The sequence below is a fragment of the Amblyomma maculatum genome, chromosome 1 (assembly GCF_055883805.1).
Source record: "Amblyomma maculatum isolate TAMU_Amacu chromosome 1, ASM5588380v1, whole genome shotgun sequence".
Taxonomy (NCBI): Eukaryota; Metazoa; Arthropoda; class Arachnida; order Ixodida; family Ixodidae; genus Amblyomma; species Amblyomma maculatum.
The window spans coordinates 206,209,296-206,225,533 of NC_139344.1; the positions used below are offsets into that span (position 1 = coordinate 206,209,296).

The window sequence follows — 16,238 nt, forward strand, 5'->3', positions numbered from 1 at the left end:
TGAAAACAGGCGACGTGCGCATTTGAAGTGCAGGCAAGCCAAAGGAATAACAAGACGAGTACTTCCTCTGTCGGTTCAAGAGCACCACCTACCTGCTCTGACCGGAGCATCAGTGTTCCACGAGTGACAGAATGCAAGAGCACTGGATTCAGGTGCTCTGCCACAGAGCATGTGGACCACTCCAGTTCCGAGACTAGAAGTAATCAAAATAGATCTTTCTCTTGTATTATAGTAATTGCAAGCCACTAAGGACTCTGGTGGGCGGGGATCATTGCTCAGCTGTTCATGCTTACGCTCCTAAAAAATCTGGAGATGACAATGTTTCACTGCATATGTATAATGCAATGCCTTCGCTCAATGAAAACAAAACAAAGAAGGCAAAAAAAGAAAGACAGATAAAATCAGGTTGCTTTAATGATACACAGTAATGATGAATATGCAGACAGAATGACAGATATGTACAAGAAGCTGCATATGGCTATGGAACCTAAAAATGTGCAGTGTAGGTTTCAATTTCTAGGAGGTCATCAGTAATCTGAAAAGCAACAGACAGGTAAAATAAGCATACTGTTTATCAGGCAAAGAGCACTCAACTTGTAAATGCTGCCACACCTACCTGAGTGACAGTTGTGCCGATCTTTTTTGACAGCTCACTGCGCTCCATGAAAGACAAGTGCATGAACTTCCAGATGAGTTCACCATCCAGGATGTTTTTATGTGGATTCCCAAGAAAACGCCTTTGAGAGCAGTACATTCTGAATCCCTTTGGGTTGAGACCAGCATAATGTGGGATATTCGTCACCAGCACATTCTGCAGCATAAGCAATCTTCGGTAGGTCTTCTCTGGTATCGGCAAGACATAGCCAAGGCTGCCATCAAGGGTTGCTGGAAGACAATTGCATGTCACACAAAATGTTGTGCTACCCTTAGCACTCAGATTACAATGACAGATTTTTAGAGCACACAGGTAGCACTATCCAAAAAGTCCCATAATACAATTTGCACGAAGTGGCATCAAAGACAATTCACCCCAGATAAGCCGAGCATCAAGACAGCGGAAAGCTTTTGTGCCAGCTCCATTGATTATAAAAGACTACTCATTCACTCACTGTATCATTCGTGGGCACCCAGTGCCAGTGAAGATCGAATCCCACATCTCCTACATGTGAAGCAGATTCATTGCTGCGATGCACTGTCAGCATTTTAGTGGAGTTCTCAATGTGCAAAGTTTTTTCGAACAAGCAGCCATGCAGAAATATACTAGCTTTCCATCTCAGAATATGGCAACAACTATTTTTTATGCCGATAAGGCCAGGTCTAGCCAAAGGGCATCATGGCACAAGGTGGGGTCAAAGAGCCATTTCTCAAGCATTCTGCCCCAGATAAACTGAGCACTGGGCCAGTGAAAAGCTTGCACCCATTTTATCACAGGTGGGTACACAGCAGCATGGATTGAACCCCACACCAAGATGAACAAAACTTGTCAAAATACAATTGTACCTGAAAAGAAAAAAAGTTAAATTTCTTCTGAAATATACAAAATATTTACCCTACAATGGCCACTATCTGCGGGGGAAAAAAAAAAAAAAAGGAAGTTCTAAGTTTAATTGTATTCTTGGTAAGCAGTAAGTAAGCGGCACACAGATGCCAATGTTTCAGCCTGGTTTCAGTCATCGTTGCTGTCAAAACTGAATTCTGACAGTAAAGGCAACATGTTCAGATTCACTGCTACTCAGGGTATCGGCCATGAGATTTTGCAACGTTTTTGAGCTGGCCATTCTTGTTTTCAACTTAGTATTGTGCATTCGGAACGCAGTAAAAAAAAAGGTGCCTCAAGCGAAAAAAAGGAAACAACATCAAAACAAAACTTCAACTGTCTGATTCCATGCCAAATGGCACAGTATAACGATAGCGGAAGACGTGCAAAGTTATGATAAGTGGGCTATCAATGCTCAATGGGCATGGTAGGGAAAGAGTTAACCAAAGCTACTAACAACAATAACTTTTGGACTGCAACACATTTATATATATATATATATATATATATATATATATATATATATATATATATATATATATATATATATAAGTGTGTATATATATATATATATATATATATATATATATATATATATATATATACACACTTATGTTTAGGTAAAGCATGTGCGAGTTCTTTGTATGACTTTAGTGTAACCAGCAAAAAAGAAAGAAGATATATGAGATGCTCAAGACAGCCTAATGCGACGAACTCCATAAGCATTAACAGGAGCTGTTGGCGGGCTAGTTGGTAAATGTCTACTGTAGTCATGGTGAAATTGCGCAACAAACACGACACAAAAGTAAGAGGGACACGTAGCACGGGACGAGCGCAAACTACCAACTCTTTATTGAAGGAAAAAGGGAACAAATTTATACTTTCGGCCACTCAAGCGTCCATAGCTCAATCGCTTTCCACCCCTCCGCCATCAGAATTCATGAGTGACATGGCTCAGCACGTAAGCAGAACACAATTTTAGAATGACTCTTTACCTCTTTGCAGAATCGCATCGGCTGAAAGTAGTGCCAATAAATTCTGCTTTTCCCAGTTTTCCAATAATTTTATGCTTTACATTTGCTGCATTTACACTTCACTTTTGGCTGGCTTCATGGCTCAATAATACTAAATTTTCTATCCTTTTTACTGTTGTTGTCCTATGCACATTTCACCTATGATGCATTGAGTAAGCTGATGATCTGCGCTCACTGACATATGTTAGCTTTCTCTCTCTGCACTCTGTTTGCTAGGTGGCGGCGCGGTGCCGGCCTCTCCACCTCCGACGACGCAGATTCTCCCTCATGCCTCTTATCAGGGGCAGTTCTTGCACTTGGCCCGGTCACACTCGGCTCACGCATAGCATCCTTGACTCAGTGACCTCACAGACACACTGAGGCACTTTTGTCTAAAAGAACTCATATTGTCTACACGGTAAAAAAAAAAAAAAAAGCAAGCAGGTGCTATTCTAAGCTGCCTTCCAATTACCTTTTTCCAGTTTCTACAAAATTTATACTTTGTTTTCATAATATTGCACTTTCAAATAACCATGTAAACATGTTTTAAAAGCTTATAATCTATGTAAAGAATGCAATCTTATTTTCAGTAGGAGTTGGATTCTTAAATGTATGGTTAGGACTGAGATAAAATCAAGCTGTCTTGAACACAGGTAACACCTGGTCACAGCAGCAGCATATTTGCATGCTGCACTGTTGGATTTACACGCATTTCTGAAAGTACAGCAGACACAAAGCTCACCAAACATTGCGATGTGTCGGCCATCAATGGTGGCTGCTGCACGACGGTCGTACTTGGCGATGTCTCCCATGCGGCACTTGATACGAAACATGGACACCACAGGTGAGCCTACATGGAAGTCTCCTCTCCGCAGCAATCGCTGCCCACCGCAGCTTTCTCGTGACTCAGGTTGATACATGTAGAGAAGCAAGTTGCACTCTGCATCCATCACTGTAAGTGCACAAAACATTGAAGACTGCTGTCAGTCATGCTATGAAAATTCTTCAGAAAGGCCACTCTAGGTCCTACATTACAGCCACATATATGACACTTGTCAAGTAGACCCATCAAGGCCCACAAGCCTTTCTGCTCGAGATGCTTATTGACACCAAGATAACCTGTGGAACCCTAGCTCCATCCATATCTCTAGAGTCCACTTGTACATATATGTGATCACTGACACGATTACATTAGTCACTTGAAGACAAACATAATGACACTATGAAACCTTAGCATAATGAAGCAAAATGTAATGGGAACAGAAGTGCACATCAGGAAAAACAAATATGCAGACTCTCATTAAGATGAATTCTTGCACCAGGTGAACAATGTGAGATCACTGGCTGATTTCCCATAAGGTTCAATGTAAAAAAATTCTGCTTAAGATGAACTTTTGCAGCGCACTGTGAGCCATTGCAGTCCTGTGCAATGAACTTATGTGATGCAAGCGTGACATTGTCAAGGAAAAAAATAAAAAAAAAAATAAAATGCTTCTGCACACGAAAGCACAGCTGCACAAAATAGCTTTTACAAATACAATGCCGCAGGGAAGCTCTGTGGTAATGCTCTTTTTTGCTCGTGTGTGGAAATGGCTGGACACCATCATGCCTATGTTGACGTAGATTTGACATCAGATACATATCATCCTTATGTGTACGTTACATGCCACGCACTGCCTCATATAGATTAAAGGTGCACATCCTCACTGACATGGGGGCTTAAAATGCATGCGCACAGTAGCCCATGTAGGATATATGTAGTGAGAAAGAAATACAAATGCCATTTTGAAGCAGAATAATGCGAGTTAGTTTCTCACTCTCAGCCTTCAACTCATTTCATGCATAATACAATGAATGCAATAAATAAATGCTGTTTATGGGTTTAACGCCTCAAAACGACTCAGGCTATGGGGACGCCGTAATGGAGGGCTCCAGAATAACTCCGACTACCTGGGATTTTTTTAATGTGCACTGACATTGCAGAGCACACGGGTGCCTTGCTTTTTGCCTCCATCGACAAGCAGCCGCGGCGGCTGGGATTCGATCCCGCCTCCTTGGGATCAGCAGTTGAGCAGCATAACCACTGCGCCAACATGGTGGGGCGCAATCATCCTTTCTCTGGAAGGCATTTCATTGATTGGTTTGGTTTGTAGGGTTTAACGTCCTAAAGCGACTCAGACTATGAGGGACGCCATAGTTAAGGGCTCTGGAAATCGCTGTCACCAAAGGTTCTTTAACGTGGATTGACATCAAACAACACACGCACACTGCTTTTTGCATCAATAAAAAAGTGGCCACTGCAGCTGGGATCGAACTCACACCTTAGGGACCTGAGCAACCTAACCACTGAGCCACTGTGGTGGGGCAACATTACTTGATTGCTTTCATATGACATACCTGGACACATCTAGCATGCTCACAGACCATTTTTATAACAAACCTATGACAGACAGGGCGAGTGTCCAGTTCCTAATGACTTTATCCCACACAGCATGAGGCTCCAGAAGCTGGTGCAGGTGCATGCTGCGAGCACAGGGGCACAGCGCCGATGCTGGTCACGTGGGATTATAAATATCCCACATGCAAGGCTACTCTCAGAGACATTGCTTCATACAGTTGGTAGAACGTTTCCACACACCAACCTTTTTGATTATCCTCTGCGCAACTTCATGCTAAACAGTGTGCACAAGCTGAATGGCACACACCTGTGAGTAACTGAGCAGCAGTCTCCGAACTGTAGAACTTATTAGAGAATTCACATGACAATTTGGTTTAAACAATGCCAAATGCAGCGAGATTCTTGCTAAGCTTTAGACTTTCATTCACCAGCAAACTTTGGCTGAGCATGGTTTTCTTCCTGGTGGCACGGTGCAGGAGTTCCAAACAGTTTCATAGTTCCCAGAGCTTATGTTTAGAAGCAACTGCCGTGGTCACATCTGGTTAGTGAAGAGCTGCAGTAAAAATGGGGGCAGGAATTATTTTTTTTATCTTCTCCAGCAAATGCTACTCCTACAAGGACTGATTGCAGTGCCTCTGCATTGTGCTGCATCATTTGTGCAGCAAGCACCTTGAAGTCTGGCTTTAATAACATGGTTACAGTGCTGAGCAGCTCAGTTAGATGGTACCCTTTAAGGGTTGAACACTATTCTTTTTAACTTTTTCGCTTGTGTTGTTGAATGCTGCTAGACGTGCATGCCCAAAGTTACTTGGACAAACCTGGAAATGAGCTTTCCCTCATTCGACAACAAATGTACTAGTAGTGGTTTATCAGAAGCCACGCCTCCCCCATTGAAGTGTGTGTATTTGAGAACTCCATGTTGTGAAAATGCCGCAGCGATTGAACTTGATTAACAAATTAGCTAGTACTGAATTACTGTAAATTTCGCAGACCCCCACAAGTTTCAGGCCGATAAAACGCGAACTGGTGTGAGAGGAACATCTACGATAGCAACAAGCGACCGCAGTTGATACAAATAATAAGCAGTGTTTCAGCACGGATGACGCATCTACGTAGCAAACGCAGCAGTCTCCGCAGCTTTTACTTTTGGAACATGGCACTAAAATAGTCCAGCTTAAAAGTAGCAAAAAAATAAGAAAACAAACAAACAAACAAAAAAGAGGGGGGGGGCTGCCAGGCACCAGGCAGTTGCCCGCGAGCTCCTGCGCGTCGGTAGCAGGAACAGCAAAGCGTGCCTGGGGCAACGGGGGTGGGGGAGCGGGAACATGCGTGAAGTCACAGGCGCTTCCTCGCTCAGCGGCAGCGTGAACAAGCGCCCTCTCCTCGAGACTGATTCCTCCTCCATCCATCTTTCTCTGATCCCTTGTAGACGCACCGTGCGAGAGCCGCGGCGGTGGAAGCTGATACCGCAGCCGCGCCTTCAGCGCGTTCTCCAAATGTTTTACTGCTTCTGTAGCTTAAAATAATCGAAATTTACTGTAAGGTGGTTTCCCTAACAATCAATTCTTATTTGATCGTTGTCTTGCACTGTCTTTTTGAGTCTTCACACAAAAACTGCATATAAGGAAAACCTGGATGTAATGAAAAATAGCAGATATTCTACAATTTCGTTATAACGAGATTTAACTATTTACTTCAGTTGCAAAAACCATAAACAATCATAAAAAAAAAGCACGGACAACATTTGCTTATTTACTTTTTACATTTTTGCTTCACATTCAAATTATATTAGAAAAATTTAAGATTGTGCACCCCTTGTTGCAATTATAATAGTCCTCACAGGGATCCTTATATATGTATTCAGACCAATGAACATTACACAGGATAAAGTTAAAGCATTAGTCAAAAATGTCAGACAAAAAAATCATCTACTGGGTAATTTATAGGATAAAACCACATATACAATCAGTGCTGAATGTAACACAATCAAGATCATTGACATAGGAGAAACAAAACAAAGTTTTACATGAGACAGACTGTGTATTAGTGCACATGATTTTCACTTTGATGGTGCGAAGATTGTTGCATGTAGGTGTTTTCAGCATTTAATATTTCTCTGACCTTGTTTCGGCAGCAATGCTTTGTGTTCACGTCTCGTGTTGACAATATATTTTGAGCTTTCTTTTAATGAACTCACCCAAGAAGCTCATCTGAGTGTTGTCTATGAAGAACTCCACAGCATAAACTTCCATTGGTCTGACATCCTAAGAGCACACAAAAAATGATAAGAAAACAAATTATATATCCAAGACACAAAAGCATATAATATCCTTGTAATAAACAATAAAATCATTGGTGTATAAGCATCTAAGACTACAATGGGCAAAATGCAGCGTTGGATTTTTCTGTGCTAAAGGAACCAGCATATAGGTTACAAACATCGTGCCAGATGCTTTTTTTTCTTAGTGTCCTGACATTTTTGTACGAATAGAATACAGTTTGCTTTGGTCATCCCTCTACCCATTTCACAAAACAGATTTTTTTTTTTTGTTTCGCAAGAAAGAAACAATATTAAAGGTATACGTTGAATGCAAAGATGGCATAATATATCAGAGAGCTACATTTCAGTTAGCCCCAGAGGGTCACACATGGTTCAAGGTTCACACATAGCGTAACGTTTTGCTCAATAAGGGGGGAGGGAAGTGGAGAGCATGATAAAGTAATGATAGGCAGAGAGAGGCGTGTCCATGATAATAATAACTATGTGCTGAATCCATTGAAGTCACGGAGCACCAACTAGCCTTCTTTATTGTGCTCCTAAAACATTCGACAAACAATGCAGTTATGCAGGCAAGAATACTATTTTTTTTTTTCAGTTTCAAATGTGCAGACTTCAAAGTCCTACAACTCAACGCCTATGACCGACAAAATGATATTCTTACCCTTATTGCACACCTTGACGCAAAAGGAAACCAATAGCACGTATTTAGATAATTTTGTGCAGCACAGTATTTTGAAAACTCTCAAAAAAAAAATTACATAAAGCAAATGCACACTGCAGCTTTCTACCACCATTAAGCATATGTCAAAAGGATGCTGAGGACAAACTCAACCTGGGTTATGTGGACACACAGCCACTTTCTAATAATAAAGGTTATATATCTTCCTAACCTAACCTAACCTAACCTAACCTAGCCTAGCCTAGCCTAGCCTAGCCTAGCCTAACCTAACCTAACCTGCATAAAATAAGAATACGTATGACTCTCTCATGTGCACAGCAACCACCGGCCCCCTTCCACAGATATGCATCCCCCTGTTGGCGACATCAGGCGAGATTTTCTACTGCATAGATGAGAAAATGAAGGATTTCATCATAGCCAGACTATACTCACTGCAGGGCAAAGGCCTCTCCCATTTTCCTCGAATTAATCAAGTCCTGTGCTAGCTGCATCCACCTGAACCCTGCAAATTTCTTGATCTCATCCATCCACCTAGTTTTCAGCCACCCCCTGATGCGCTTACCTTCCCTTGAAATCCTATTGGTTACTCTTAGAGACCATTGGTTATCCTCTCTTTGAACTACATGCCCTGCCCATGCCCATTTCTTCTCTTTAATTTCGACTAGAATGTCAGTACTTTAGTTATTTCTCTGACCCACTCTGCACGCTTCCTATCTCTTAACATTACACCTACCATTTTCCTTTCCATGGGCCTCTGTGTTGTCTTCAACTTAAGTAGAACTCTTCTTGTTTACCTAGATGTTTCAGCCCCATAGGTCAGTACCGGTAGGATGCAACTAGTATTATACACTTCCCTCTTGAGTGACACCGGTAATCTGCTAGTCGTAATGTTTGAGTACCTTCCAAATGCGCTCCATCCCAATTTTATTCTCCTAGTTATTTCCCTTTCGTGGTCCGGATCTGCGGTCACTACCTGCTCTAAGCAGACATATTCGCCTACCACTTCCAGTGCTTCACAACCTATTTTAAACTGCTGTTCATTTCCCAGGCTATTTAACATTCTGCATATTAATTTTTAGGCCTACCTTTCTGCTTCTCCTGTCTAGATCATTAATCATTAGTTGCAATTGGTCCCTTTATTTACTTAACAAGACATTGTCATCAGCGAATCGCATATTACTGAGATATTATTCTCCATCGACCCTGATTCCTAATTGCTCCTATTCCATATCCTTGAATACACCTTCTAAGAAAGTTGTAAATAGCACTGGGGAGGTCCTGTCTCCTTGATTAACACCTTTCTTCACTGGAATTTTATCCCTTTCTTTATGCAGAACTAGGGTTGCTGTGCAGTCACAACAGATATCTTTCATTACTTTCACATATGGCTCACCTAAACCCTGATCTCTCAATGCCTGCATGACTGCTGTGGTTTCAACCAAGTCAAATGTTTTCTCTTCATCAATGAATGCTGCGTTGAGAAGCTGGTTATATTCCGAGCACTTTTCTATTACCTGGTTGATAGTGTGGATGTAGTCAATGGTAGAGTACCCTTTCCGAAATCCTGCTTGATCCTTTAGTTGATTAAAGTCTAGGGTTGTCCTGACCCTATTCGCCATTACCTTATAGTAAATACCTTGTACGTAACGGATAGTAAGCTGATTGGTCTAATTTTTCAGGTCTTTAGCGTCCGCTTTCTTATAAATTAAGATAATGTTAGCATTCTTCTATGGTGTCGGTACTCTCGATGTCATCAGGCATAGGGTGGCCAGTTTTTCTAGCACGATATCCGCTCCGTCCTTCAACAAATCTGTAGTTACCTGACCCTCTCCAGCTGCTTTCCCCCTCTTCATAGCTTCTAAGGCTTTCTTAACCTCGTCCTTTGTTACTGGCGGAACGTCTGATTGCTTTTCATTACAGCCAATTTCATTCTTGTCTTGATTGTCTTCATTCTTGTCCTACTATGGCTAGTGTAGGGGTCCGTATAGAACTCCTCGGCTACCTTGATTGTCTTGTCCATGTTAGTAATGACAATGACTGCCTTGTCCTTCAGTGCCTTGTCCTATGCCTAATTTCCCCCTTTACTGCTTTCAGGCTACGACCATTCTTTAGAGCATGCTCAATTTTCCCCACGTTTCCCCATGAAGGGTTACATGTACAATTATAAAAATACCTTTTGTATCGCTAATATTTACTGCAAAAGAATGACGCAGAAAATTATGGGCAAATGGGCCTTAAAAGCATGATGAGACTGTAGCCTGTGGTCCTCTTTAATTAGCGGATACACAATCGAAGAGAGCCAACAGTCACTGACACCAAGAAATGTATTAGTGCTTTACATTTTACTGTCAATCAATACTAAATTTCAGCTTGGTTTGCAGGGTTTAAGCATTCTAAAGCAAGTTAGGCTATGAGGAACACTTTAATGGATGGGATGAATGCCAAATAACAACATAATGATGGAGGTAATTATTTACAAAGTAAAAGAAAAAATAACCACATGCTACTGGTGGGTTGTGTTCTGTTTCTATGTTTCCTCCACTTTTTAATAAATCACCTCTGTCATTACATTAATATTTCACACTGATTGACAAAATAAACAAACAAACAAACAAACAAACAAACAAAGGCTTTCCTTGGTCCCAGTGGCTGTTGGCTCCCTTCGCATGTGTCTCACAACGAACCCCTCATTTCCTTACACATATACATTAGCATACAGTCGTAAAATACCACTGTACATGAAACGCCACAGATGACTTCCGTACAAATCCCACCCTATTCTCAAACTGTACAAAGGTGCCCTGCGTGGCAGAGCCAGTGGTGTGTTTGGCCTACAACTACAGGGTCATGGTTGGTTTCGAACCCCATATAACACCTAAATATCTTGAAATCCTCTAAGCAAAATCAATTTCTTTATAATGTTCAACCATTTGAGACATATGGCGATCTTTAATTCACATTATACACCACGTTATGAACACTTTCATTCCATGCATGCCACCACGTTTAATGTGAGCATTGCGAGATGTCTGCAATTCCCATGCGAGCTCATGTGACATCTGACCAAAGATTGTTCACTCACAACCAACGTTGCTGGCGTAGGCTTTGGAAAATTAAACACAGTAAACCAATGACACCTGACATCATCACCTGTCTGAATCACAGTAGCGGAGAAAAAATTGCTTGAAATTTCACAGTAACTAAGGCATTTTTTCTTGCTTAGCAAATGTCAACAGAGTGACAAAAGTCCCAGCCATCATATTACATTCAGAGCAAAACTCCAGCAAGGTATTCCTCATTGTCCTCTTCGAGTAACTCTGCCACAGTGCCTTGATGTGGACAGAATGTGGGGCCAAGAATGTATCTATGCTAAATGTGATAAAGTGTAGGCACTTACTTATAACCCCCAGTGCTCAAGTGATCGTGTGTCTTCTGTTTTGCTAAAAGCTTCCAGCCACAGACTGGTGTGTAGTAATGAAAATAAAATAGCTAGCCTGCCGAATTTACCATGTTCCATTTTATGGTGCACACCCAATGGTGGAGCACAAATTATCATGCCTGAAGCTATTAGATGACAGGTGGCATCGAAAATAATTGAAATAGCTGTGCATTCTGCTCAAGGCTGTTCCCGCTATTCTCTAGGAAATATATTATGGTGCTTTCATAAAGCATGAACATGGTCAGTCATGGTCAACAAAAGAAATGGACCTGTGCATTTTCACATCAATAGCCTCAATGCTGATGCTTCGAAGCACGAGATTTGTAGGACAAGAAATCAAAGTCAGTTAGACCAGTTGTAAACCTACAATTGTTTCTGGCGTACTGTGTGGCACCTTTTTGGTTAGTTTTCGTTTTGTTTATAGCGTTCAACATCCCAAAGTGACATTGGCTATTAAAGATCCCATAGTGGTGCACTCCAAAAGTTTTGACCACCTGGGTTCTTTAAACATGTACAGTCAAAACCCGATTTAACGAAACCCGATTTAACGAAACCCGATTTAACGAAAGTCTTGATTTAACGAAGATATCGAATTCCCCCTCAAACACCCATAGGATCCAATGCTTTGACTAACTTGAAATAACAAAATCAATTCCGTGATCTGTCCCGATTCAACGAACCTTTTTTTTTTTTCGAGAAATGAAGGTTGAAAGGGGCTATTTTTGGTCTATTTTATAGAAAGCACCCTCAAAATTTATTGTGAGCCCACGGTAACAGCGCGGGGCACCTTTGTCCCGCTTTTTTTCAAACTGCTCGGCGCAAAACAAGTTGTAGCGTTCAGTTGAATTCACCAGATGGTGACAGTGGTTAAAAAGTCTCGTGTTGCATACCAAGGGGCAGTGTTGCTGTTCGGTGCTTTTTTCTGCTGTGCTTCGTGTGGTTCGTTCGCCATTGTGCTTCTGCGGATATTTATTTCCCCGTGCCTTTGAGTGCATGCTTTTCTCAAGCTCAGCTTGTTAGTAATTGATGCGGTCATTGCTCATGCACAAAGCGCACACAGGCAAAGATCACCGACGTCTTTGCTGGAAAATAAATTTGTAGTCCTCTCAGGCTCTTCTTGATGAGCAACAATTTTTGTTTCTTGCACGCTAGAGGTGCCGGTCATTTTTGCTGGCCGCATTTCATTTTGGGAGGATTAAGGCTTCGCAAGTTTGATGCCATGCACGGTAGCTTTTTAGGTGCCGCCGCACCTTATAATCGAATGTAATAAACTACAGCACCGAGAAATGCATGACTCGATTTAACGAAATTCCTGATTTGACGAACTAATTCACGGCTCCCCTCAACTTCGTTAAATCGAGTTTCAACTGTACTGACATTGTACACGAAGGCGAAACACAACAAACTTCAAATGAAAAGATAAACAGAGTGAGGGTGTAAAAAATTAACTTAAACTTAGGGGGGAGTGGGACGAACACACTAGCTAAAAAATGGCAATAATTTGTTTCCCTTCAGGCTGTTGCAGGTTTCACAACATATATTTAAAAGGTCTGTCTGTAACTCAAGTGATCAAGTATTAGCTGTGGTACAAAATAAAAAAAAATTTGACATTCAGTTCTGACTGTTTTTACATCCCTCAAAGTATGTAGAAGACTCCTAAAGGAAGCATGGAACATAGCCTGTATGAAGACAGAGAAGTGGTGCAATGCACCATGGGATAGTTTCATGATGCCACCTGTAATTTCTCCTGTGCTGCTGCTTGAAGGCAGGGAAGGTGCAGCCAAGTTTTATTGTGAAAGCAATACTTCGACAACCAAAGCGCCTCGGGTGGCCGCAGCTACGCCGTGAAGAGGCGTAGCTACGGTCTCCTCATAAAAAAATCAGCCTGTCATGACATTTGAATTCACGTTACCTCTTTGCCATGGGCAGGAGCTACCAACTCGGATCACTCCTTTCATATGGGAGGGTGATATCAGAATTAGCCTGCCAGAACTGTTTGTGTTCTTGTTACCTCTACGACACGCAGGCACGTCCATACGGCTTGGTTGAAGCGTGACTTTATATGTGGGATGGTAGCTTATGCTCTCGCGTCATACCTTTAAAGGATCCCCAATAATGCAGCACCTTACACTGATAGGGCATGATAAGGGAAATAATGTCGCAGACAAAAGAAGCTTCCGCCATTGCTTTTGCAATTAAACTAGCGTTAACTAGAGCTAAGCCACAACTATTTTTTTTTTCTAAGCCCATTATCTTGGTTCAGTTCTCCTTGACTTCTAGCCCCCTCCTCAAATCACTGAACAGCTGGGCATTCACGTTTGATTCCTTGAGCACGTCGTTTCGCTTCCAATTCTTTCAGTTGCAAATCAGTCCTCGTCCAGTGCCTTCTTTCCCGTCCTTGTTTCTCTCGCTCTAAGTTCTTCTCCAAATCATGTTCTCCGGAAAATTGCATTTCTCCTTTTTTTTCATGGTCTATTTTTTCCTCACTATATCCCACAGTGGCTGCTATTTCTGTGTTTCTTTTTCCCCTGATTTTTTGTTTCCCATCCTGCTCCATGTGCCAGTACTGTAGTCCTGCACTTCTCTTATCTTGTTCCATATCTACAGCGCAATAAACGGGACAAGAGAACACAATAACGACAAACACAGCGCTGTGTTTGTCGTTATTGTGTTCTCTTGTCCCGTTTATCGTGCTGTAGATATGGAACATCGTCACCAACTCGCCCAATAACTGACCATCTCTTATCTTGCTCCTTCTACAGCATTGCTGCTAGAAAAACCATGAGCAGGCATTCAATGCACCTTTCCATACGCCACAGGAAATGCGTGCGGCAGCTATATTTGGCCATCTCTGCAGTGCAATAATGTGTGTGAGTGAGTGCATTTTGAGTGCACGCACATTCTAGTTCATGGTGAGCAGCACGTGTGATGCTAGATCTGAGTGTGTCACGTTTCTGAGAGCTCAAGCTCTCCTCCTCTTCTCTCTCTCTCTGTCTTTTTCCCTCTCTTCTATTTTTTCTGCACCGGCAAGAAAGCTTCGCCCTCAAAAAAGTGTATTCCCCCAAAGCAGCAACTGTGGTACTGCGCAAAGGTGTATGAAAGCCATCTTATGGAGGTGTTCTTTTTTCCACAAAAGCATTTTATGTAATATATAAATTTTCCTTGACAGTGCCACACAGACACCAAATGAGTCCTGTAGTGTGGGTCACCATGGTTCATGGTCACTGCAGAAGTTAGTCTTCCGCGTATGGTTTTTACTCCGAGTCCTAAGGTAAATCAACCAAATGGACTCACATTGTTCATTTTATCCGAGTTAACAGAAGTCTAATGTCTTAGAATTTGCTACAATTTCTTTCTCATCCCACTAATTTCAATTTTTGCAAGCTTCAAAGATAGCGCAAGCTCACTCAATATCGCTCTATGCTTTCTATCTCGCAGAACCAATGTGCCTCTGTTGACGTGCACCACATCAAGTCTGTTGGGAAGTGGTGCTAAGCCCAGGGCATGTGGTGGAGGAGACCAGCCCCTCACCTTGAGTGCTGCCTGCTTTGTTATCTGGCCGAGAGGTATTGTACAGACCCAGCTGGGAGCCTCTAAACCTTTTTCCGCTCACCACGGAAGTCTACTTTCTACTTGATGCTCTTTATTTACCCTGCCGGCAGATTAGCACAACGCAGTCTCCTGTCATATCTCCCGCATTTACACGAGTGCAATACAGCAGAAAATTTGTACCATGTGCTGCTGTCACATTCATGCAAACACGGCTATGAACGCATAAAAAAAGAGAGCTTACCCTGCTGACCAGAGACAGTGTTCTAGATGCTTCTTGGTACCTCAGCAGTGAAACTGATTTGAAGACATCCCCAACTAGAATCAGGTTCTTTACTGTCACCACTGAGTGGATGTATATTTGAGTATCAATGAATGCCACTCCAACCAGCTCATTGTCTTTCAGCTGCCATATGTATATCTGTAACAAGCAATGACATCCACACTCAAAAACAAGTCAGAGCAAAGGTTTGCCAAGAGACACACGTGATACTAGATCATAAACCTTGTGCCCACAATGGCAGTGCTCTCCTACCTCTTTGACATTCACAACAGAAATAACCATAATAAACTAGACAGAGTAAGAGACGACGGCAGTGAAAGGGTAAGTGATGAGTACACTTTTCAAACAAGATATAGAGAAGAATAAAAGGTATGAAGACAGTTATACTCAGTTTAAGAAGTCAGTGCCTGCCTGCACAGACATCTACAATGCAATTCAGCAACCACTCTAAAAATGCAAATTTGTTACACACTAGAAAGAAAACCCTCCGAACCAAAGTCTTGTGAACAGAACACAGACCGCACATGCCACGCCTCTTCTTTCCACCACTGCCTTGTGGTGCGTGCGAATGCTTAATCATTTCTTCCCTTCCTCATTTCTCGATGCACTTTTACTCTTTCATATTTTTCGGACAGACTGTGCCGCCCACTTCCTATGTTCGTAGTCGGCCTTTTTTTTTCTTCCTACGCGCTGCATGCTTTTCTTACGTAAAGCTGGCTATGTAAAGACGGCTTCTCCTTAGAGCTGATGAGCCTAGTAATAAAGCCTCTTAAAAAAAAAAAAAAAAAAAAAAAAAAAAAAAAAACTGCGTTATTTTTTCTTTTCGTTCAAAAAGGAAAATTCGCCTCGCAATACATGATAACGAGCGTGCGGCGATGTCATTCTGTGCGAAGTACATCGCCACAACAAGACACACTTTGCTATAACTGATTATCAAAAATGTCTTTACTATAATGGGGGCAAAAATATACAGTTGTGCGTGGAAGACAAACTGGGACTTTGTACTACAGTCGAACCCGGATAATTCAAATTTTGTTTATATCGAACTAGCGGAATACG

General features: G+C 41.9%; 1 protein-coding gene across 2 annotated transcripts in view; it reads right to left on the reverse strand.

Moving 5' to 3' along the window:
- Positions 1–371: 371 nt before the first annotated feature.
- Cpsf160 (cleavage and polyadenylation specificity factor subunit 1) overlaps positions 372–16,238 on the reverse strand; it is a 100,849-nt gene continuing 84,982 nt past the window's right edge. For both annotated transcript variants that reach the window (XM_084590091.1, XM_084590090.1), the window contains 5 exons: positions 15,141–15,317; positions 7,146–7,212; positions 3,293–3,502; positions 617–885; positions 372–535 (listed from right to left, as the gene is read on the reverse strand). In XM_084590091.1, the coding sequence (XP_084446217.1) occupies positions 488–535; positions 617–885; positions 3,293–3,502; positions 7,146–7,212; positions 15,141–15,317 (771 nt within the window). In that variant the 3' untranslated portion in view covers positions 372–487. The remainder of the gene's footprint in view (positions 536–616; positions 886–3,292; positions 3,503–7,145; positions 7,213–15,140; positions 15,318–16,238) is intronic.